The 26,119-nt window shown below is 44.4% G+C and overlaps 1 protein-coding gene across 7 annotated transcripts in view; it reads right to left on the bottom strand.

Moving 5' to 3' along the window:
• The window catches only part of MPPE1 (metallophosphoesterase 1), a 296,325-nt gene that overhangs the window by 1,273 nt on the left and 268,933 nt on the right, over positions 1 to 26,119 (bottom strand). Inside the window, exon 10 of one of the 7 annotated variants that reach the window (XM_063923445.1) lies at positions 11,397 to 11,470. The exons of 3 other annotated variants lie outside the window; for them this stretch is intronic. In XM_063923445.1, coding sequence (XP_063779515.1) covers positions 11,432 to 11,470 — 39 coding nt within the window. In that variant the 3' untranslated portion in view covers positions 11,397 to 11,431. Of the gene's footprint in view, positions 1 to 7,049; positions 7,353 to 8,497; positions 8,519 to 11,396; positions 11,471 to 12,545; positions 12,635 to 26,119 lie in introns of those variants that run through there. 3 more of the 7 variants (XM_063923443.1, XM_063923446.1, XM_063923444.1) reach the window with 3 other exon arrangements.

Below are 26,119 nucleotides of genomic sequence, written 5' to 3'. Positions count from 1 at the left end.
GTGTGAATGGGTTATACACTGACGCCAAGCGCTGTTTCACAATCTTCTGACTGTAGGCAAAGGTAAAACAAAACGCCTCCTCATTTTATTTTGCAAATGGCAGGTGAGCAGGGTGTTCGGAACTGACTTTTTTTTTTGCAGAAAGGAATGCAATTCTATGAGAATTTATAGAAAAAAAGTATCACCACAGCCACAGGATCTGCACTCTTTTCCATCCTGGACTATGGACAAACAACTTTTTTTTTCCGGACAGGATGGAAGTGAACGCCTACACTCTGCCATCAAATGTCATCTGGTGTGTAATAAACCCAACCTTTTGTTTAAAACAATTTATGAAAAGAAAAAAAAAAATACACACACACACACACATATATATATATATATATATCTACACATTATATATATATATATATATATATATATATATATATATATATATATACAGGTTGAGTATCCCTTATCCAAAATGCTTGGGACCAGAGGTATTTTGGATATCGGATTTTTCCGTATTTTGGAATAATTGCATACCATAATGAGATATCATGGTGATGGGACCTAAGTCTAAGCACAGAATGCATTTATGTTACATATACACCTTATACACACAGCCTGAAGGTCATTTTAGCCAATATTATTTATAACTTTGTGCATTAAACAAAGTGTGTCTACATTCACACAATTCATTTATGTTTCATATACACCTTATACACACAGCCTGAAGGTCATTTAATACAATATTTTGAATAACTTTGTGTATTAAACAAAATTTGTGTACATTGAGCCATCAGAAAACAAAGGTTTCACTATCTCACTCTCACTCAAAAAAGTCCGTATTTCGGAATATTTGGATATGGGATACTCAACCTGTATATATATTGGAGACTGGTCAAACTACAGGCATCTATTTTAATATGGATTACAAAATGACAAGAAGAAACAAAAAAGACCCTAAATGAAGAGCATCCGCTTTCTCTCAGACAGAGGTACGTGTGAGAGCACGGCTTTCCAGCATGAGACTCATCACTACAATGGGCTTTTGGTGACTATGCTTCCTTTGTTTGCTTTCAGTAGCTTCATGCTTGTCTCGCATCTTGACACAGTCTCTCTTATATACAGCCATGTACTAACAATCACGTGTATTTTATTTAGTTATTTTTACAGAAGAACCCACATTATCATTGCATTAAAAGACTAGCTAACTGGAATGTGTCAAACTCCACCTTGCCCCCGCTCTGGTAGCTGTTGCACAGGCAAAGCATCGGTCAGCCACAGTGCCTGCAACAAGGGTTACTTTTTCTAAACAGCATTTATATATGGTATATGTATACAGAATAGATTGAGCACCTACTATGGTAAATGTAACTCATTACATAGCACTATGGATTTTCATGGTAATAGAAACTGATATTTTGATTTTAGAGAAAAATATTCCTTATAATATAGAATTTCATTTTGAAACACAAAGTTGCTTGTATGATCCTCATATCAAGGTGTATTACTGACCACAACATATAGTTGCAAGAAGAAGTATGTGAACCCTTTGGAAGGTCCTGGACTTGTGCATAAATTGGTCATAAAATGTGTGCTGATCTTCATCTAAGTCACAACAATAGACAAACACAGTCTGATGAAACTAATGCCACACAAACAATTATATGTTATCATGTTTTTATTGAACACACCATGTAAACATTCACAGTGCAGGGTGGACAAAGTATGTGAATCTCTAGGCTAATGACTTCTCCAAGAGCTAATTTGAGTCAGACAACCTGGAGTCCAATCAATGAGACGAGATTGGAGGTGTTTGTTAAAGCTGCCCTGCCCTATAAAAAACACACACCAGTTTTGAGTTTGCAATTCTCAAGAAGCATTGCCTGATGTGAACCATGCCTCGCAGAAAAGAGATCTCAGAAGACCTACGATAAGAATTGTTGACTTGCATAAATCTGGAAAGCGGTACAAAAGTATCTCTAAAAGCTTTGATGTTCATCAGTCCACGGTAAGACAAATTGTCTATAAATGGAGAGAGTTCAGCACTGTTGCTACTCTCCCTAGGAGTGGGCATCCTGTAAAGATGGCTGCAAGACCACAGAATGCTCAATGAGGTGAAGAAGAATCCTAGAGTGTCAGCTAAAGACTTACAGAAATCTCTGGCACATGCTAACATCTCTGTTGATGAATCTACCATATGTAGCTGACCAGACAAGGCACGCTGCACACCAGGGTGATTTCACACTGTGAATCTTGGAAAAGACGCTGCATAGCGTCGAAACACATCGACACAGTGTGTTTGGTGGATCACAATCCAGCTTATCCATAGAGGGGAATATATAACAATACGATACCCAGGTCCATTGTTGTCAGCTGATTACCAACATTGCTTTCCTCATATGGTACAGCTATTTGTTTACCCGTTTAATTATATTCTAAAAATAAAAGTGTTTTTGTCCTAATTGGTGTTTATCTCTGGCTTTATTCAGTATGAGGGACATCATTTTATATCTACACGTATGAGGAGCGTTTAAAGATCCCTAAAGAAACCTTTATATGTTTTGAACACGCCTTACACAAGTAAGCATACATTTAAGGATTCACTATTACAGTCCTTGAACACCATTTTGGGTGCCTTTAAAAGAAGGTGGATTCTTGGATATCTATCGGGACTATACTAACACTACTATTCTTCGTTTTACACAGCGGGGAAAAATCTCATTATATTTGCAGTATTACACTCTGTTGTGTTTTTTTGCTTTTTATTTCATATTGATCTGAATATCATCTGTCCACGGTTTACATGGTGTGTTCAATAAAAACATGAGAACATATTATTGTTTGTGTGGTATTAGTTGCAGCAGACTGTGTTTGTCTATTGTTGTGACTTAGATGAAAATCAGAACACATTTTATGACCAATTTATGCACAAATCCAGGAGATTCCAAAGGGTTCACATACTTTTTCTTGCAACTGTATTTACTTACAGAATGTTTTTAAAATTAGTCATGTGACACAAGTGACATCACTACTCTTCAAAGAAATTTGGTCAAGAGAACCCCTTGTATAGCGTCTAGAATCCTATCCTTTTCGTCACTGGCAAAGCTTTAGGCTATTGAACATGGTGTCCAATGTGACAATCATCCAGAAGCATAGTCTCTTTCCCTTTGTTAGCTGTGGAACAACAAAACTTTACCCATTTATAAATGGTTCTATTAAATCTAATATCACAATGTCAAGGTGAGAATTCTTCTGGAGGACACCAACTGTCAGTAAATGTAGTCATTAAAAAATAATGAATGAAATTTACATTGTCATTAGCATAAAAAACAGCATTGCAGTCATACCTCACATAGTGGTACCAAAGCTGTCTAGCCTTGGGAAACCCTTCTTCAGATGTTATTACAGTAAAACAATAATGCTATTACATTATGTAGATATGCCAAATTATTTACAACCACGGGCTGAGACCTAGTTCTTCATCTGCTGGTCCCCTCTGTATACAGTAACAGCTACCAGCCTCAACACGTTCACTAGTGCAGCCGTATCACTAATGCTTGTTTCGCTGCAGCAATCATTCCATGATCAAAATCAAGTCACATTGCGTTGTTTACCCATTATTTCATGAGGGATGCACTTCATGAGTGTCTGCATTTCTGTTTTCATGCAGATACAGACATCCTGCAGCAGTAGTATCTGCGACATAGCTACTGGTCAACAGTTTTAGAATTACCCCATTTTCTCCAGTTTTTACTGAAATTTAAGAAATGCAACTGTTAATAATCTGAAATGCTACAAAGTAAACAGTTACACCCTTTAGACATCAGACCCAGGACATTTTCGGATTTTAGCTCCATGACCCTGTTCGGGCGCAGGGTTGTGGTCCCGGGTGGTTTGCACTCAGACCTACCTAAATCCAAGGATGATGCGAGTTCATACGCAAAACCCAGAATTTTGAAGTAAGCCTGAAAAGGGTACAAATTAGCGATAAATTGCTAAAAGTAAAAAAAAAAGTTACCAAAAACAAAAAATAATGTATTTTCACAGTAATGGGTTAAGAACTTACAGCTGTTATGCAGCAATGTTTGTAAATTAAGCCCTGACAGGTTTTGTTAACATTCCATACAGGTGTCTTAACGTCTGTTGATAACAAAACCAGTGTATGTGAAAGCAGATCAGACTTATTACACCCACTGAATCATTATTTGGACAATCTTGACCTGCAGGAAGTAGGGTATTGTTATCATAATGGTGAGAAAACTGCAATTATTAAAAGGAAGACTGACAGACCATTATAATTAACTCTTAAAGATTTCCCTTCAAGCAGTTTCTCAACTCAGCCATTACAGGACAGGTTTTTAGGATATCTATACTTAAGCAGAGTTTGGGAACCTATGCTGTAGACCAGGCTTTCCCAACCACGGTCCTCAAGGCACACCAACAGTGCAGGTTTTAGTGATATCCAGGCTTCAGCACAGGTGACTTAATTAGTAGCTTAGTTATTTTGATTTAACCATCTGTGCTGCAGCCTGGATATCACTAAAACCTGCACTGTTGGTGTGCCTTGAGGACCATGGTTGGGAATGACTGCTGTAGACAATAGACTCTCAAACTCAAATCCCCAACAGTTCACTTTTTACAGGTCACCCAGCATGTGCACAGGTGTATTCATTGCTTGGACATTTTAAAAGCTTCACAGATGGGAGTTATTTCACTTGTGATTCTGTGAGGATACCTGGAAAACATGAACTGTGTGGGGTCCTTAGGACAGAGTTTGAGAACCTGCTCTGTAGAGAAATTACCAAGAAAGCCAAGGTGTCAGTGTATAGTTTCTTACACCACCAAAGGCACTCAGAAACAGAAGGAATCTCTTAGAGAGAGAGATCTCGCAGACCCAAAGCCACAACAGAATCAGAAGAGAGTCAACCACTTCAAGTAAAGCTTAACAGTGGTTGGAGAAAGCAGGTCTCAGTGGTTGGAGAAAGCAGGTCTCAATTTCTAATGTAAAGAGAAGACTTTGTGCTGTAGGTCTTCCAAGGGAGATGGCAATAAGAAAGCCCCTGCTGTGAAGGAAAATAAAAAATCTAGAAAAAAAAAAGACAGCTTGTCTGGCCCAGCACCAGCAGCGAACTACTGAAGACTGAAAGAAGGTCTTATGGACTGTTGAATGCAAATTTTAAATCTTTGGTTCATCCAGCAGTTAGTTATTTATTTTGTTTTTTGGTTTTTTTTTTTTTTTACACTGTCAAGTAGGCAACGGATGGATTCCTCAGTGTGTGACAAACTGTCAAATATGGTATATGAAGTCTGCACAGAGTGACTGGCACACTGGATGGCTACCACACCGTCTTGAAACTTCATGCAATACCCTCTAGGTCTAAGCCTAGTTGGTCAAAAGTTCATCCTACTGCAAGATAATGACCCCCCAGCACACATCCAGCCTATGCCAGGTATAGATTTTGTCACTGTAACCTCTGCAGTGCTCCAAAGATGGCTACCTCTTCTGCGTTCGATTTTTGCAGCATATGTAAAGTGCTTTAAGGGCCTGATTCTGATTTCAGAATAAAGTAAGAGCAAGTAACTGCACCTAGACAAAATCATGCTGCGGTGCATGGCGGGTCAGATTTAAAATGTGCACAGATATTTAGATTTGAGAGATGCCTGTCCAAACTGAAATCTAAACTGCAGCCAGAATGTACCCCACATGCAAAAAAAATGGATGTATTTGCACCCCTTGCATTGCATCATGGTTTGTCCATGCGCACAGTTACTTGCTCTTTCTTACTTTATTCCCAAATCAGAATCGGGCCCCAAGTCCTTTAGGAGAAAAGTACTGTATAAACAATTATTATTAACTTTGAGGAAAAGGACAAGACTATTCAACTCATGGAATGACCAGAACAGTTCTACACACTACAACCCCACTGACCTTGTTTGGGAGGAACTGAATAGAAGGGTGAAAGCAAAAGACTAATTCCATCTCAAGTGGTTCAATTTCCCATTTTATATACAGCGGCACCATGACGTCATATGCAACAAAATATTTTATTCTGATTGAGTCCCCTTTTCCAGTCATCAAAAAGTGAGATAGGGTGTGAAATGTGGCCCAAAACTTAATCAAGCAACCTGTATTTAGCCCCTTCAGCTGGATTGACCCCAAAGCTACCTACAAGCGCAACACGTGTGGGAACTTCTGAAACAGTGGAAGAAGTTCCTGATAAAGTTTTGATTTCCATTGCAGAAAAAATTGCCGTGGGTGGGGCAATTGTTTATCTACGCTTTCCTTTCAGAGTATATTGAGACATTAAACTGTAGAAACAGAAACTGGAAAAATTAAGTTCTAAAACTTTTGACCAGCGGAGTGTGTATGTATGTACGTACATACAGAGGTGTGCAAATTAGGCTCAAACAAGGAATATAAAGTCCCATTTTTTCTATTAAACACCTACTGACACACTGTACAAGTTATCACCTGTCTCGTGCCTATTATTATTTTGTCCGTCCTAACTGGACAGTATTCTGTAATACTGTAACAGTAAAACAACCAAGCAGACACACAGGTACTGATGAATGCAGAGATGCTCGGTGCTGGCTGCACATGGCACAGAGGCTCCCATTCCCTAGATACAAACAATAATATCCTATGTAAGAAGAAATATAGCACATGTGAGTGCCTAGGTAAATTATTATTTTATACATAAATACATAAAGTTATGAGAGATGTGGAAAGGCATAAAGTTGCCTGGGCAGGCAAGCATTAGTTCCACATAACCCCCATGCATGCTAAAGCAGCAGCAGGGATCAGAGATTAACAGGTGCCATGTCTGCAAGGGGTCCGGACAGGGATTCCTGTTGTAGGTCAGTGCTGCCCACTGCACCCTCCCTTCCCCATGCACCCACCAGACGCCTCGAAGGCCAGGTGCTGGGGGCTCACCTGTGTGTGCCACAACATGGTCCGTGCAGCCGGAGCTAGACACGGCCACACACTCATCCCACCAGCTGGCACTGGCCAGTGACAGGTAGCAGCAGCATGCATCACAGGCCCAAGAACAATCATAAGTGGATGCGGAACCATCTTTGCATCCCTTACATTCGGCTCCAGGGTCACGTGCCCTCCTAGTTGCAGCACTAGTGTAAATTCCTTTGATGTTTATATTCATTTTGATATGGTTTGAATGTGGTTCATGTGAGTTTTACAGCTTTGCTTGAGGTCTTCATCCCTATGTTATATTCGGATACGTTCTTGTATGAGGCCAGTCTTGGTGGTGATCGTAGTCTTCTGAGTTTTTTCTTAACAATAACTGTTCAAAGATTCCCAATTGAATTTGCATCTGGGCTGATACCTGGCCAGGGATGGACATCTACAAAAATGAACCAGATTGCCACCGTCAAAAAAACGATGTTTCCCTACTAAATATTTTTAAATAGAAGACCATGAGGGGGGGGATTTAGTTAGTGTCGCACTGGGTCTATTCAATTAGTTGGGTTTACCCCATGCATAAGTCCCTGCAGTCCAGCACACGAGCCCCCAGAGTCTGACTTAACCTTGTAGCTCTATGAGGAAAAGTCTGCGTAAAACCCCCCCACAATATCAGGTCACACACGGGGGGGGGGGGGGGGGGGGGGAACCTGATTCTGCAGTTTTCATTGATTAGCCTTTCCCTGTGCTGCAGGGATTTTTGCCAGCAGTTAGTCAGGGGACAAACCCCGTGGCTAATTGAATACCCCCTAGAGTCTTAGGTGACACTCAAAAAAGTCTTACAGCAGTAAGTCATAAAAACTCTGAAAATGTAAATACTGGCATTGAGTCTAATTCGCGTGCCTTTGTTTGTGTGTATATATTATGTTGGGAGCATTATATCTGGGTGCCGCCTATACAAAGCTTTATTTATACAGATTATTCATTTTATTTATTACCAGTTATTTATATAGCACACACATATTCTGCAGCGTATTACAGAGAATACTTGGCCATTCACATCAGTCCCTGCCCCAGTGGAGCTTAGAATCTATATTCCCTACCATATTTACACACATTCACACTAGGGTTAATTTTGTAGGGAGCCAATAAACCTACTAGTATATTTTTGGATTGTGGGAGGAAACCCACGCAAGTACGGGGAGAATATACAAACTCCACACCGTTCGAGACATGGTGGGAATCGAACCCATGACCTCAGTGCTGTGAGGCAGTAATGCTAACCATTACACCATCAGTACTGCCCTACACATACATACACTGAGTGGCCAAATTATTCTGTAGGATGTCTCAAACTGTACGTATGAAAAGGTATGCAGAGACTTATGAAATGTGTCACTCATGAAATAATGGGATACGGGTGCAATGTGATAGACTTTGAACGTGGAATGATTCTTGGCGCTGACAACAGCGGATCTAACATTAGCAAAACAGCTGCACTGGTGAATTGTCCGAGGGTGGAAACTGTTCAAATGAGTGCAAGGCCTGTGGTCATAGAAGACTTCTAGATGTTCAAGCAGAACGGAGAGTGGACAGACTTGTTCAGTCCTACAGGTGACAACAGGGCAGCAAATTACATATAATATGAATCACGGATCAATTAGAATGGCCTCAATACAAACAGTACGCCGCAAATTACACCGTATGGCTTACTGATGCAGAGATTTGTCCGCACACCATTGCTATCTGCTTCAAATCGGGTGAACTGGACAGTACATGATTGGTCAGTTTCACATGAATGGTTTTCAATCTAATATCCACAGACGTCACACAATATAAGAACATAGAGATATCTACTCCAGTCATGATCTAACAAAAAAGGGGGCAATCACCAGTTGTTGAATATAAAAATATCCTTTACTGAAGCATGTCAACAAATAAAAACTATCGTTTCGGTCCCCAGTGGACTTTTGTCAAGTCACAATATACAACAAACCCATAAACCCTTAAATACCTGTATAACCTACCCCACAATCAATTAATCAGTCCAGCTAGGATTTGTAAATGGAGTACATCTAAGAACTAGCAACAACATACTGTATATACAGTTGTGCTCATAAGTTTACATACCCTAGCAGAATTTGTGATTTTCTGGCCATTTGTCAGAGAATATGAATGATAACTCTCAAACTTTTCTTTCACTCATGGTTAGTGGTTGGGTGAAGCCATTTATTGTCAAACAACTGTGTTTACTCTTTTTAAATCGTAATGACAACTGAAACTACCCAAATGACCCTGATCAAAAGTTTACATACCCCAGTTCTTAATACCGTGTATTGCCCTCTTTAACATCAATGACAGCTTGAAGTCTTTTGTGGTAGTTGTGGACGAGGCTCTTTATTTTCTCAGATGGTAAAGCTGCCCATTCTTTTTGGCAAAAAGCCTCCAGTTCCTGTAAATTCTTGGGCTGTCTTGCATGAACTGCACGTTTGAGATCTCCCCTGAGTGGCTCAATGATATTGAGGTCAGGAGACTGAGATGGCCACTCCAGAACCTTCACTTTATTCTGCTGTAGCCAATGACAGGTCGACTTGGCCTTGTGTTTTGGATCATTGTCATGTTGGAACGTCCAAGTACGTCCAATGCGCAGCTTCCGGGCTGATGAGTGCAAATTTTCCTCCAGTATTTTCTGATAACATGCTGCATTCATCTTGCTATCAATTTTGACCAAGTTTCCAGTGCCTTTGTAGCTCACACATCCCCAAAACATCAGCGATCCACCTCCGTGTTTCACAGTAGGAATGGTGTACCTTTCATAATAGGCCTTGTTGACTCCTCTCCAAATGTAACGTTTATGGTTGTGGACAAAAAGTTACATTTTGGTCTTCTCACACCAAATGACTTTGTTCCAGAAGTTTTGAGGCTTGTCTCTGTGCTGTTTGGAGTATTGTAAGTGGGATGCTTTGTGGCATTTGCGTAGTAATGGCTTTCTTCTGGCGACTCGACAATGCAGCCCATTTTGCTTCAAATGCCTCCTTATTGTGCATCTTGAAACAACCACACCACTTTTTTTCAGAGAGTCCTGTATTTCAGCTGAAGTTATTTGTGGATTTTTCTTTGCATCCCGAACAATTTTCCTGGTAGTTGTGGCTGAAATTTTTGTTAGTCTACCTGACCGTGATTTGGTTTCCACATAATCCCTCATTTTCCACTTCTTACTTAAGAGTTTGAACACTGCTGATTGGCATTCTCAATTGCTTGGATATCTTTTATATCCCTTTCCTGTTTTATACAGTTCAATTACCTTTTCCCGCGGATCCTTTTACAATTCTTTTGCTTTCCCCATGACTCAGAATCCAAACACGTCAGTGCAGCACTGGATGAAAGATGCAAGGGTCTTTCAGGAGTCCAGAAACTCACTGACCTTTTATACACACACACTGATTACAAGCAAACAGATCACAGGGGAGGATGGATACCTTTAGTAGCCATTCAAACCTGTTTGTGTCAACTTGTGTGCATGTTATCAGGCCAAAATCTCCAGGGTATGTAAACTTTTGATCAGGGTCATTTGGGTAGTTTCTGTTGTCATTGTGATTTAAAGAGAGTAAACACAGTTGTTTGACAATAAATGCCTTCACCCAACCACTAACCATGAGTGAAAGAAAAGTTTGTGAGTTATCATTCATATTCTCTGACAAATGGCCAGAAAATCACAAATTCTGCTAGGGTATGTAAACTTATGAGCACAACTGTACATACTCGCATAAATATCATTTGTGATCCATATTTTAACAGAAGCTGTTGACCAAAACATTGGTGTTTCTATTTGCTGACGTGCCCAATACAGGATATAGGGCCTGATTCAGGTTTATTAGCAAAGCAAATAAACACACAACTTGGCAAAACCATGCATGCAAGTTTTCCAATATCTAAAACCATTTGATTACTGCATGTCCCACCTTGAAACAAATCACAAAAGTGATAATAGCACAGTATGGGCCCAATTCAGATTTGTAAGTAAAGCAAGTAAGAGGGCAAAACCATGCTGCACTGCAGGTAGGACAGATGTAACATGTGCAGAGAGATTTTAGATTTGGGTGGGATTTGTTAAAAATGAAATCTAAATTGCAGTATAAAAATAAAACTGTCTAACATTTTGGCTACATGCAAATGCAGCCAATATTTATCCTGCAGAGAAACATTATAACCCACCCACATCTAAATCTCTCTGCACATGTTACATCTGGCCTACCTGCAGTGTTGCATGGCTTTGGCCAGTTGTGTGCTTTTTTGCTTTGCCAACAAACCTGAATCTGGCCCATATTTATTTTCTGCAACTGGTGAGTGCACCCCAGCTCTTGAAGAAGATGTGATACACACAACGGGGCTCATTACTATGCCTTATTTGACTACTGCTTTGGATAATTATAATCTTTCCTCTTAGGAGAGACGTTATAAGATTAGGATGCCTGCAGTCACTCACTTGTTTCCGCTGTATTCTGTCCGCTGAACTTCAGTTCAATTATTATAGTAATTAAGGGGTCTATGTACTAAGCCCTGTTGAAAGATAAAGCACACTGATACAGTCCCAGCCAATCAGCTCCTAACTGTCATTTTTTAAACACAGCCTGTATAGAAGTAAATCAACTGTTGCATCATAAGTAGCCAATCATAAGTGGTCTCTTATTATTGTATCCCACTTTTGCTTATTTTATGTGCATGGGTGTTTTTATTGTAGGGTTTTTGTTTTTAGATTACATTCAATAAAGTGTCTTTTTTCTTTATTTTACTTTACTCTTGGTATAACGGGGCAGTAGACTCCCAGGGAGACACCAGCTGTACACTGGCCCCATGGGTTCAGTATACTATGTGGACATTCAGCATGTCGAAGTTTCAACACTGTGAGAATCTCAATCATGTGGTTTTCAGGTGAGTCTATTTCTAACCTAATGCTAGCAGTGACATTTTGGCAATGTCAACATTTTCCAAGTAACGATATAAACATTGTAAATGTCATCAATCTGCATACTGCCCCAATTTAGTGCTGTTTTACCCACGGCCGTAACTAGGGGGGGCTAAGGGGTCACGTGCACCGGGCGCAGGAGTTCAGGGGGCGCGGCAGACGCTGCCTGGCTCCTACGAACGCTGCTCCTTAACTCCCACCCCCTGCGATTGCTCTCTCACCCAGTTGCTCCTCCCCGCCGCGATCACCTCCTGCAGCAGCAGCCGCGTATGACACTGTTCCCGCCGCTGCTGTTCCATCTCCCTCTGCATGTGTGGCTGCCGGACTCCGGAGCCTCTATCTGCCCTCCTGCTTGTCAGCACCTCCGCACATTCTCCTGCCCGGCTGCCTGACTCCTCCGGAGGGAAGCTGGAGAGCAAAGAGCCAGGAACAAGTGAATCGCTTCCCCCACTTTGTGCTGAGGCAAGTGGGCATTGTGAGGGGGGGTGGGCAGGAAGGGCAGTAGGCTTTACAATATATGTATATATAGTATGTGTGTGTATGTATATATAGTATGTGTGTGTGTATATATATATATATATATAACGTCCTCCAACAAGCAGCAGCACTCAGACTTGATTTGTCATACTATGAATCACAATAAAGTGCATTTAATAAATCATCCTGTGAGCCAACGTTTCGGGGCCAATAACGCCCCTTTGTCAAGGTGTCATCAATTTATAGCGGACAGTGGATAAGAGAGACGGGTTACCCTTTGCCTATTGAAAATAGAAAATGAAAAACATACAGTATATAGAAGTAATGGTTGGTGGAACTCACGATAGAGAATATATATACCAGATAACAATTTATCCAATTAATAGTGAGTGCAGTGCACTCCAAAACAAAAGAGGATTTCTGCTTTAGAATCTCATGTATACCTGAGAAGTTTTGCAGATTTGAGTAAACAATTCTATGCAGTATTATTCAGAAACCCACAAAGAAAAATCTGCCCCCACCATAGGCATATTTACAGAGGGGCCATCAGGGCGATCACTACCGTAACACCCAGCCCTGCCCACTTAGCTGCTCCTGCAGGCAGCAGAGGTCAGGGGGAGCTGCGAGTGCAGTCTAGGACATGGCCACACTCAGCAAGGCAGCGTAAAGCAGCTGAGACAGTCAGCTGTTGGACCATGCATCCAGCCGACCAGAGAAGGAAAAGAGGTGGCATGGGATTTGTAGGTTTTTTTTTTTAACTCATCAGACTGAGCAGTAACAGAAACTACAAATCCCATGATGCATTGCTCCCTCCAAAGATGTCTGCCGCCAGAATCTCAGTGGGGCGTTGGTCTGTGCATCCTGGGTAAGCTCGCCAGATCAGTGACTGCCCATGTCTCTTTAGGCCAATATATATCTTTCAGAGATGTTGTCAAAGTAGTGCATACACACTGAGCTATTTTCCCAACAGGGAAAGGTCTCTTAAGACTCGAATTAGCGAGCACCTTAGAGATATCAAAAAAGGGGTGGAGACCCATCTACATTTTAAAGAAGTACACAATAGTGATATTAAGTATATTAATATCTATGGCCTACGAAGGATATGTGGAAATGTGAGACAAAATGATATCAGTAAACGTTTGGCTAAAAATGAGATGAATATGATCCATTATTTTAAAACATTGACACCGAGCGGGATCAATAAAGATTTTGAGTTAAAATGTTTTTTGTAAAACCCTTTTTAATATCTGCTCTGTATTTTAATCTGGTTTTGTTTTCTCTTGCGTCCTAGAGGATGCTGGGGACTCCGTAAGGACCATGGGGTATAGACTGGCTCCGCAGGAGACATGGGCACTATAAAGAACTTTAGAACGGGTGTGCACTGGCTCCTCCCTCTATGCCCCTCCTCCAGACCTCAGTTAGATCCTGTGCCCAGACGAGATTGGGTGCATTACAGGGGAGCTCTCCTGAGTTTCTCTGATTAAAAGAATTTTGTTAGGTTTTTTATGTTCAGGGAGACCTGCTGGCAACAGGCTCCCTGCATCGTGGGACTGAGGAGAGAGAAGCAGACCTACTTAACTGATAGGCTCTGCTTCTTAGGCTACTGGACACCATTAGCTCCAGAGGGATCGGAACGCAGGTCTCACCCTAGCCGTTCGTCCCAGAGCCGCGCCGCCGTCCTCCTTGCAGAGCCGGAAGATAGAAGCCGGGTGAGTATTAGAAGAAAGAAGACATCACAGGCGGCAGAAGACTTCTGATCTTCACTGATGTAACGCTGCGCGACATTGCTCCCACACACAACACACACTGAGGCACGGATGGGTGCAGGGCGCAGGGGGGGGCGCCCTGGGCAGCAATATAAAACCTCTAGGCTGGCATTTTAGTATATATGTGCTGCGGAGGCAATATATATACAAATTCCCCGACAGTATTGTATTTTTGAGCGGGACCGAAGCCCGCCACTGAGGGGGCGGAGCTTGATTCCACAGCACTGACCAGCGCCATTTTCTCCACAGCACACTGCAGAGCTGGCTCCCCGGACTCTCCCCTGCTGAACACGGTGACAGAGGACTTAAAAAGAGGGGGCACTTAATTTGGCAGTGAATGTATATTGAATTATATTAAAGCGCTGTGTGTCTGGGAAATTGTTTTCCAGGGTCATTGGCGCTGGGTGTGTGCTGGCATACTCTCTCCCTGTCTCTCCGAAGGGCCTTATTGGGGGACTGTCTCCAGATTGGATATTTCCCTGAGTGTGTGGGGGTGTCGGTATGTCTAAAGCGGAAGGCTCTTCTAGGGAGCAGGTGCAGCAAATGAGTGTGGTGTCTCCGTCGGCAACGCCGACACCTAATTGGTTGGATATGTGGAATGTTTTAAATGCAAATGTGAATTTATTACATAAAAGGTTGGACAAAGCGGAGTCCAGGGAAAATGCAGGGAGTCCATCCTTGCCTTTTACTATGTCACAGGGCCCTTTTGGGTCTCAGAAGCGCCCCCTATCCCAAATAGCAGACACTGATACCGACACAGATTCTGACTCCAGTGTCGACTACGATGATGCGAGGTTGCAGCCAAAGTTGGCAAAAAGTATTCATTATATGATTATTGCAATAAAAGATGTGTTGCATATCACGGATGACCCCTCTGTACCTGACACGAGGGTCCACATGTTTAAAGAAAAGAAACCGGAGGTTACTTTCCCCCCTTCCCATGAGTTAAATGAGTAGTTTGAAAGGGCTTGGGAAACTCCAGACCAGAAACTGCAGATTCCCAAAAGGATTCTTATGGCGTATCCTTTCCCGGCTAAGGACAGGATACGGTGGGAATCCTCCCCCAGGGTGGACAAGGCGTTAACGCGCTTATCCAAAAAGGTGGCGCTGCCGTCGCAAGATACCGCAGCCCTCAAGGATCCTGCTGATCGCAGGCAGACTACCTTGAAGTCATTTTATACACATACTGGTACCTTGCTCAGACCGGCGATAGCGTCAGCTTGGGTTTGTAGCGCAGTAGCAGCGTGGACAGATACCTTGTCTGCTGACATTGATACCCTGGATAAGGATACCATTTTACTGACCTTGGGTCATATAAAGGATGCTGTCCTATATATGAGAGATGCTCAGAGAGACGTTGGCCTACTGGGACCCAGAGCCAACGCCATGGCGATTTCTGCTAGGCGAGCCCTGAGGACCCGCCAATGGACGGGTGATGCCGACTCAAAGAGGCATATGGAGGTTTTGCCTTGCAAGGGTGAGGACTTATTTGGGGAAGGTCTCACGGACCTGGTTTCCACAGCTACCGCAGGTAAATCCGCTTTTTTACCTTATGTTTCCTCACAGCCAAAGAAAACGCCACATTATCAGATGCAGTCCTTTCGGTCGCATAAATCCAAAAGAGGATGGGGATCTTCCTTTCTCGCCAGAGGTAAGGGCCGAGCGAAAAAGCTGCCAGCTACAGCTAGTTCCCAGCCAAAGAAAACGCCACATTATCAGATGCAGTCCTTTCGGTCGCATAAATCCAAAAGAGGATGGGGATCTTCTTTTCTCGCCAGAGGGAGGGGCAGAGCGAAAAAGCTGCCAGCTACAGCTAGTTCCCAGGAGCAGAAGTCCTCCCCGGCTTCTACTAAATCCACCGCATGACGCTGGGGCTCCGCTGAGGGAGTCTGCCCCAGTGGGGGCACGTCTTCGACTTTTCAGCCACGTCTGGGTTCAATCACAGGTGGATCCCTGGGCAATAGAAATGGTTTCCCAGGGTTACAAGCTGGAATTCGAAGATGTGCCTCCTCGCCGGTTTTTCAAATCGGCCCTACCAGCTTCTTCCCCAGAGAGAGAGGTAGTTTTAAGTGCAATTCAAAAACTGTGTCTTCAACGAGTGGTGGTCAAAGTTCCCCTGCTTCAACAGGGGACGGGGTACTACTCAACCCTGTTTGTGGTCCCGAAACCGGACGGTTCGGTCAGACCCATTCTGAATTTAAAATCCTTAAACCTATACTTGAACAGGTTCAAATTCAAGATGGAATCGCTCAGAGCGGTCATCGCCAGCCTGGAAGGGAGGGATTATATGGTGTCTCTGGACATAAAGGATGCATGCCTTCATGTCCCCATATATCCTCCTCATCAGGCGTTCCTGGGGTTTGCTGTACAGGATTGTAATTACCAATTTCAGACGTTGCCGTTTGGACTTTCCACGGCCCCGAGGATTTTCACAAAGGTAATGGCAGAAATGATAGTGCTCCTGCGCAAGCAGGGAGTCACAATTATCCCGTACTTGGACAATCTCCTGATAAAAGCGAGATCGAGAAAACAGTTGCTGAACAACGTGTCACTCTCCCTGAGGGTGTTGCAGCAGCACGGCTGGATTCTCAATCTACCAAAATCACAGTTGGTTCCAACGACCCGATTGCCTTTCTTAGGCATGATTCTGGGCACGGAACAAAAAAGGGTTTTTCTCCCGATGGAAAAGGCCCAGGAACTCCAGAGCTTGGTCAGGGATCTGTTGAAGCCGAAAAGGGTGTCGGTCCATCAATGCACTCGAGTTCTGGGAAAGATGCTGGCGTCTTACGAGGCCATTGCCTTCGGCAGGTTCCATGCGAGGACTTTTCAGTGGGACCTTCTGGACAAGTGGTCCGGGTCCCATCTACATATTCATCAGAAGATCAGCCTGTCCCCCAGGGCCAGGGTATCTCTCTTGTGGTGGCTGCAGAGTACTCACCTTCTAGAGGGTCGCAGGTTCGGCATTCAAGACTGGGTTCTGGTGACCACGGACGCGAGCCTCCGGGGATAGGGAGCAGTCACACTGGGAAGAAACTTCCAGGGACTGTGGTTAAGCCAGGAGGCTTGTCTACACATCAACGTACTGGAATTGAGGGCCATATACAATGGCCTCCGTCAAGTGGAGAATCTTCTTCGCGACCTACCGGTTCTGATTCAATCAGACAACGTCACAGCCGTGGCTCATGTAAACCTCCAAGGCGGGACAAGGAGCAGAGTGGCAATGGCGGAAGCCACCAGGATTCTGCGCTGGACGGAAAATTACGTAAGCGCTCTGTCAGCGGTATTCATTCCAGAGTGGACAACTGGGAAGCAGACTTCCTCAGCAGACACGATCTCCATCCAGGAGAGTGGGGTCTTCAACAAGAAGTCTTTGCAGAAATAGCAAGTCTTTGGGGACTTCCTCAAATAGACATGATGGCGTCACGTCTCAACAAAAAGCTTCCGAGGTATTGTGCCAGGTCAAGGGACCCTCAGGCAGTAGCAGTGGACGCCCTGGTGACTCCGTGGGTGTTTCAGTCGGTCTATGTGTTCCCTCCTCTTCCTCTCATCTCAAAAATATTGAGAATCATAAGACGAAAAGGAGTACAGACAATTTTCATTGTTCCAGATTGGCCTCGAAGGGCCTGGTTTCCGGATCTGCAGGAAATTCTCACAGAAGATCTGTGGCCGCTTCCTCTCAGAGAGGACCTGTTGCAACAGGGGCCCTGTCTGTTCCAAGACTTACCGCAGCTGCGTTTGACGGCATGGCGGTTGAACGCCAGATCCTAGCTGGGAAGGGCATTCCGGACGAGGTCATCCCTACTCTGATAAAGGCTAGGAAGGAGGTGACAGCGAAACATTATCACCGTATCTGGAGGAAGTATGTCTCTTGGTGTGAAACCAAGAATGCTCCTCCGTAAGATTTCCATCTGGGCCGTTTTCTCCACTTCCTACAGACTGGAGTGAATTTGGGCCTAAAATTAGGCTCCATTAAGGTACAGATTTCGGCCCTGTCCATTTTCTTTCAGAGGGAATTGGCTTCTCTCCCAGTAGTCCAGACTTTTGTGAAGGGAGTGCTGCATATCCAGCCTCCTTTTGTGCCCCCAGTGGCACCATGGGACCTTAACGGTCTCACTGGTTTGAACCTCTTCAAACGGTTGAATTAAAATTTCTCACTTGGAAGGTGGTCATGTTGTTGGCCTTGGCATCTGCAAGACGGGTGTCTGAATTGGCGGCCTTGTCTCACAAGAGCCCCTATTTGATTTTCCATGTGGATAGAGCAGAGTTGAGGACTCGTCCTCAGTTTTTGCCTAAGGTGGTTTCTTCTTTTCATATGAACCAACCTATTGTGGTGCCTGTGGCTACGGATGACTTGGAGGATTCCAAGTCCCTGGATGTAGTCAGGGCCTTAAAAATCTATGTAGCCAGGACGGCTCGGGTTAGGGAAACAGAAGCACTGTTTGTCCTGTATGCAGTCAACAAGGTTGGCGCTCCTGCTTCTAAGCAGACTATTGCTCGCTGGATCTGTAACACGATTCAGCAGGCTCATTCTACGGCTGGATTGCCGTTACCTAATTCGGTAAAGGCCCATTCTACTAGGAAGGTGGGCTCTTCTTGGGCGGCTGCCCGAGTCGTCTCGGCATTACAGCTTTGCCGAGCGGCGACTTGGTCGGGTTCAAACACTTTTGCTAAATTCTACAAGTTTGATACCCTGGCTGATGAGGACCTCATGTTTGCTCAATCGGTGCTGCAGAGTGATCCGCACTCTCCCGCCCATTTTGGTGCTTTGGTATAATCCCCATGGTCCTTACGGAGTCCCCAGCATCCTCTAGGACGTAAGAGAAAATAAGATTTTAAACCTACCGGTAAATCTTTTTCTCCTAGTCCGTAGAGGATGCTGGGCGCCCGTCCCAGTGCGGACTAAATTCTGCAAGACTTGTATATAGTTATTGCTTACATAAGGGTTATGTTACAGTTTTGATCAATCTCTGACTGATGCTGTTTGTTTCATACTGTTGACTGGTTCGTATATTCCAGGTTATACCGTGTGGATGGTGTGGGCTGGTATGAATCTTGCCCTTGGATTAACAAAATCCTTTCCTCGTACTGTCCGTCTCTTCTGGGCACAGTTTCTCTAACTGAGGTCTGAAGGAGGGGCATAGAGGGAGGAGCCAGTGCACACCCATTCTAAAGTTCTTTATAGTGCCCATGTCTCCTGCGGAGCCCGTCTATACCCCATGGTCCTTACGGAGTCCCCAGCATCCTCTACGGACTAGGAGAAAAAGATTTACCGGTAGATTTAAAATCTTATTTTTTTATTTGTTTTTAATTTTAAGGGAATTTATGAAAAATGGTCTTCATCAAAATGTCTGCTAAGATAGATCTGTATGGGAATATACACCCATAGATGGCCACGGCTGATATATACATGGAGACACTTCCTATTGTGAAAATTTGAATGATGATTGGATACTTCCGGCAAGTTTGTTTATATCGCCGGTGATTAACTCCTGATCATCAAAAGGGGAACAGCGACATCGGGAACACAATGCACTTCCGGAGATGACGTAACATCCCAGGGACATAGAGACGACTACTTCCGGGAGAGACGGATGTTTACGTATGACGTCATAACGGATGCGTCACCCGGAAGTGATGCCGAAAAATGCAGAAATTCCGTTCCCTCAGGAGTGATTAGATTATTCTAATTGTTTATACATAAAGCGAATTTGGCAGGCTCTTTTGAATAGGAAGTGATGTAACCAATGACTAAAGTTATCTCCAAATCCAGGAGCGGACCAATGGAATATTTATTCCTTTATTTGTGTATACAGGGATTTAGAGTTAGGTGGTCTATGTCTAGTTTTTGGGTTTTTAGAATAGGATTGATGTGGGTATAAAAAGCCCACTGTGTGCTCACTTCCTTATGCCTTAAGATACTATTCGTATCGAAATGCGTTGGCAGGGAAGGTGAACAGACAGTGAGACTTCGCACCAAGGATCCGAGGGTTAAGCTTCAGGGACGCCTGACATCCCCAAGGACTCATGCGCTTGTGTCTACTTTTTTCTGTAGACAATACCATCTGGTAGGAGTCTCATCTTCTGTAATTTATGTGATTGTGTCTACCTTTCGCAGTAGACCGTTTTATTTGGTAGGACTATTCCATCTGTTAGTGAATGTTTTAATAAATGTTGTTACATGCTCACACTATGGAAGCCTTTTTTCATTTTATATGACATCTGGAGTAATTATCTATAAAGATCTGACCTGAAGCTGAACCAGATTGATCAAAACGGTGTTATCTGCTTCATCAGCTTTCACTGTCTGCATATGTGTAGACCATCCTAAAGGGTACGAATTATTGACACTTTTAAATGAACTTTGGAATGTCATACAGTATCACACTATATTTGTGTAAATGTTATCTTTGAGGAACTGAGGGATATTGAAGAGAGATCGTTGGAAGTCCTTGGGACATATGTTGGAGGATCTGAACCCTCTCCCTGCGACTTACCTTAAGTATTTGTGTGCGCTTTTGTGTTGCGGTATTTCTTTGAATATCTGCGCCAGAAGAGATGATCTGTGTGAGGGGCAGGGGGTTATTCTATGTTATGGGGAGATGATGATTTGTCTCAGGTGGAGGAAGAATCTGTACTAGGGAGAGATGATCTGTCTGAGGGGCGGGGGGAGTTATTTATATCTAAAGGGAGATGATCTATGGGGGAGGTGGTAGTCTATACTAGAGGGAAATGAACTGTCTGAGGGGGAAGGGGCTATTCTATGCTAAGGGAGATGATGATCTATCTGGGGGGCAGTAGCGGATTTAACACAAAGCAACTCAAACGGCCGCTTAGGGCCTCAGCGTTTTGCAGGGGGCTGTCGACAGTGGTATTTAATGGAAGTTATTATTCGAGCTGACTGGATAATAACAGACCGTCATAGAGGTAGGAAGGCCTGCTCGCAAGCTTACACCCTATATAACAGAACACACAAATACATCCAACTAACATTTTACACACTGAGGCTCACTTAATTTCTGTACTGCACAAGGACGTATAAAAGACTTGTGTCCATAGGCTGATCTCATCTTGCACTTATGGCTACTTATGCTTAGAGAGACAGAATAGGGGTGGGTAGAGGCCAGTATGTTTTCAGTGAATACAGTAAGGGCATATTAATGACAATGCAAACAAGACAGGGTTGAAAAACAGGCATATTTGTCTCTTGCTCAACCTACAGTATGCTTCAAAATATGATGATGTCTTAGGTCCGCTGGGGGTGGTAGCGGTAAATCAGGGGGACGTGTTAGGGGCAATGGCATTCCTTGTTTTTAATAGAGCACATGTTCTCAAACTCAGGACTCCACAACAGTGCATGTTTTCCAAGTCTTCTCACAGAATCACAAGTGAAATAATTAGGGGGCGTGGCCTAGCAAGGAATGGAGTAGGACGTGGGTCTGCAGGCTTCCCAACCCACTCATCCTGTTCACTATCCTGCTGGTCAGAGAAGTGGGAACAGAACGCTCTGTTCTGTACCTGAACTGCTGTGGGCCCTCCTGGTGTGCAGCGTGTGGGTCCTGCGTGCTCCCTGATCCCCGGTTCTCCCCCTGCTGTGCGGAAACCTGTGTGAGCCGGCCACCATCTTGGAAATGGGGCCGAGTGTCTCAGCGTCTCCTCCTGCACTACCTGGTGGCTCCTCACTGCTGGCTGCGGCGGTTCTCGGCTGGGGTCCACTCCTGGCGGTCCGCTGCTCTGTCTTCCTGCCCAGAGCTCCGGAGGTGCTGCCCACTGGTTTGGATAAGGGAGGCTGCAGTGGTGAGAGCTCCCTGCCTTCCCGACGTCCTGGTCCTCCTCATCGCTGCTGCGGCCGGCCTGGCTGAAGTCCCTGTGCACCTCTCCCCCGCTTGCTGACTGTGGGGCCGATTACTGGCTCCCGCTTGGCCCTGGAGACGGGTGGCCGCCATTTTAATACCGGAGCTCCTTCCCTCAGTAGCAGCTGCAGTGTGTTACCCTCTACGTGCCTGTGCCTCCCCTTGCTGGTTGCAGCTGATCATTATTTAAGGTAACTGCTGTGCCTCTGTGCATGAGAGGGATCTGTGTGTCTGCCTGTGCACCTGCTAGTTGACATGGATAACATGAGCTGTTTGGGGTCCTGAGGGCCGAGCTTGAGAACCACTGTAATAGAGTATAGCATGAAGTACCTATAATTGCTTTAAAATGTATTTAGTAAGTGTGCAGAGGATTAAATGTCACCACAAATTTAATTTCTTAACTACTTCTGCTGCAACACAATACTTTCTAAAGTTTTTAATGTGCTAGGTCCAGCTAATATGACATGCTCTGCCTTTTATTGGTGTTACTCCGACTACATTACATTTTAAAGTAGTAATCCCACCTATATTGTCATTGGTTCCGTCTACAGTTAATTTGGTGCCGCCCATGAGGCTACTTTTAGAAATTTTTCCAGGGCCACTTTTATTTCCCAATCCGCCCCTGCATACTGTAATCATTGGTGGCCAGTGCTGCCAGTAATATATACATTGCTGGCCCTGTGCTAGCAGTGTATATATTACTGGCTAAAATAAAAAAGCAATACATAAACATTGGTGGCCAGTGGTATATACATTGCTGGCCTATGCCAGCAATGTATATAACCGAGGGAAACAGGTTCATGCAGTGACTCATTGATATCACTGCATGTACAGTAATCCGTGCTGCCGTTGCGTCTCTGTGCTTAAGGGAGCAGGAGATGGAGGGAGCAGGCGGGACTGCAGCAGCTAACAGGTGTGGCTTGGGGAGAGAGCAGGGCGGGTCTGCTGGCCGGAAAAAAGGTAATCTTCCAGCCATCATTGCTCGCGGCCGTACACACTGAGCGATGATGGCTGGAAAATGATCCATCATCTTCAACGAACCACCACGCTGGCGATGATGCGGGAGCGCACATCATCACCAGTCTTCAGTCGCTGGGCCATACACACTGGGCGACTTTGACCGCAAAATCGCTCAAAACAGCCAAAATCGCCCAGTGTGTATGGGCCTTTTCCAAACAGCCCACCCTCTACAGTAGAAACAGTGCTGACCAAAGAGAGGCAATGGAAGACATTGGGGTATATGCAATTCCAGGCGAATTGCGGCTTTTTTTCGCCCGTTTTTAAATTCGACACAATTCGACCGTCGAATTCCAGCTGGCGGGTGCCGGAATTCGACATATTCAATAAAAAATGGATTCGACAGTCCCGCTGTCGAAAAATGGACCAATTGACTGATAAGTGCGTTCTGGATTCGACTTTTCGGACGGCACAAAAATGGTTAAAAAACCCTAAAAAAAAAAAATGCGTGTGGTCCTCCCTCCTAAGCATAACCAGCCTCGGGCTCTTTGAGCCAGTCCTGGTTGTAAAAATACGGGGGAAAAATGGACAGGGGATCCCCCGTATTTTTAGAACCAGCACTGGGCTTTGCGTTCGATCCTGGTGCAAATAATACGGGGGACAAAAAGCGTGGGGTCCCCCGTATTTTTAACACCAGCACCGGGCTCCACTAGCTGGAGAGATAATGCCACAGCCGGGGGACACTTTTATACCGGTCCCAGCGGCCGTGGCATTAAATCCCCAACTAGTCACCCCTGGCCGGGGTACCCTGGAGGAGTGGGGACCCCTTAAATCAAGGGGTCCCCCCCAGCCACCCAAGGGCCAGGGGTGCAGCTCGAGGTTGTCCCCCCCCCCCCATCCAAGGGCTGCGGATGGGGGCTGATAGCCTTGTTACAAATCAAAGAATATTGTTTTTTGCAGAAGAACTACAAGTCCCAGCAAGCCTCCTCCGCAAGCTGGTACTTGGAGAACCACAAGTACCAGCATGCAGGGGTAAAACGGGCCCGCTGGTACCTGTAGTTCTTCTGCAAAAAAATACCCAAATAAAAACAGGACACATACACCGTGAAAGTAAAACTTTATTACATGCATGCCGACACACACATACTTACCTATGTTCACACGCCGACTCTGTCCACGTCTCCAAGTAGAATCCGGGGTACCTGAAAATAAAATTATACTCACCTAAATCCAGTGTGTCCTGTTCTTTTTTTGTCCACGTACTTGGCAAAAAAAACAAACCGCATACCCGATCCACTCACTGAAAGGGGTCCCATGTTTACACATGGGACCCCTTTCCCCGAATGCTGAGACCCCCCGTGACTCCTGTCACAGAGGGTCCCTTCAGCCAATCAGGGAGCGCCACGTCGTGGCACTCTCTTGATTGGCTTTGCACGTCTGAGCTGACCGACAGCGCATCGCACAGCCGCACCATTATCTTCAATGGTGGGAACTTTGCGGTCAGCAGTGAGGTTAAACAATATTCTTTGATTTGTCACAAGGCTATCAGCCCCCCATCCGGCCCTTGGGTGGCTGGAGGGGGGGACCCCTTGATTTAAGGGGTCCCCACTCCTCCAGGGTACCCCGGCCAGGGGTGACTAGTTGGGGATTTAATGCCACGTCGCAGGGACCGGTATAAAAGTGTCCCCCGGCTGTGTCATCATCTCTCCAGCTTGTGGAGCCCGGAGCTGGTGTTAAAAATACGGGGGACCCCTACGTCTTTTGTCCCCCGTATTTTTTGCACCAGGACCAGACGCAGAACCCGGTGCTGGTTCTAAAAATACGGGGGATCCCCTGTCAATTTTTTCCCTGTATTTTTACAACCAGGACCGGCTCAAAGAGCCCGAGGCTGGTTATGCTTAGGAGGGGGGACCCCACACATTTTTTTTTCTGGATTTTAACCCATTCCCACCCCTTCCCACTGAAAACCACATGCTAGTCAGTTAAAAAAAATATATATTATTTAAAAAAAAAAAATAGTTGTGTCTCCTAAAAGACAAACCAAGTAACTAATCCCTTCTAAATATAAATAGATATGCTATTAGCAATAAAAAAAACACACAAAAAAACATGTTTTTAAATTTTATTAGATTCCGCCAGCAAAGTGAGGCGGAATGAAATTACTGTCGAAAAGCACTGTTGTCGAATCGACATTCTTCAATTGAATATGGGCCCTCATTCCGAGTTGTTCGCTCGCTAGCTGCTTTTAGCAGCATTGCACACGCTAAACCGCCGCCCTCTGGGAGTGTATCTTAGCATAGCAGAATTGCGAACGAAAGATTAGCAGAATTGCGAATAGAAATTTCTTAGCAGTTTCTGAGTAGCTCGAGACTTACTCCTACACTGCGATCAGTTCAGTCAGTTTCGTTCCTGGTTTGACGTCATAAACACACCCAGCGTTCGGCCAGACACTCCCCCGTTTCTCCAGCCACTCCCGCGTTTTTCCGCACACTCCCAGAAAACGGCCAGTTTCCGCCCAGAAACACCCACTTTCTGTCAATCACACTCCGATCAGCAGAACAATGAAATAACTTTGTTACGCCGTGGGTAAAATACCAAACTTTTTAGCTAATTTACATGGCGCAGGCGCACTGCGTACATTGCTCCGTAGCGAAAAAAATAACGAGCGAACAACTCGGAATGACCCCCATACTTTTGTCGAAAAGCCGCATTTTTACCATTGCAGACATGTCGAATTTGACAACTGTCGAATTTTAAAAAGTCGAATCTGAAAAGTCCGTTTTTTTGTCGAAAAGTACTGTATTGCATTGTCGAATATTTTTTTTGTGTCGAAAATGTCCCGTTTTTCGACATTTGCAGTAATTCGACCGCAATTACATATACCCCATAGTGTTGCATATCTGTTTTGGGGGCACTGAGTGGCATATATTGTGAATTGGGGGCACAGTGTGGCATACAGTGCATTTGGAAAGTATTAACAGCGTGTTAAAGCTGATTAACTTGCAGGACGAAAAAGCAATACCTTATTTCAATAAAGCTGAATATAATCCTTAACCTCTGTACTGTTTACACACCTTGCGTACACAAGCCCGTACCGTGTACGCACTCTGCGTACTCATGCCGAACGGCGTAATAAGTACACACTTTGCGTACACAGGCCTACACGCTGTGAGCACAATGCAGCAACACGTGT

Source organism: Pseudophryne corroboree, chromosome 5 (genome assembly GCF_028390025.1).
Source record: "Pseudophryne corroboree isolate aPseCor3 chromosome 5, aPseCor3.hap2, whole genome shotgun sequence".
NCBI lineage: Eukaryota > Metazoa > Chordata > Amphibia > Anura > Myobatrachidae > Pseudophryne > Pseudophryne corroboree.
Note: the sequence above shows the minus strand (reverse complement) of the source record. Positions and strands in the feature narration are given on the sequence as shown.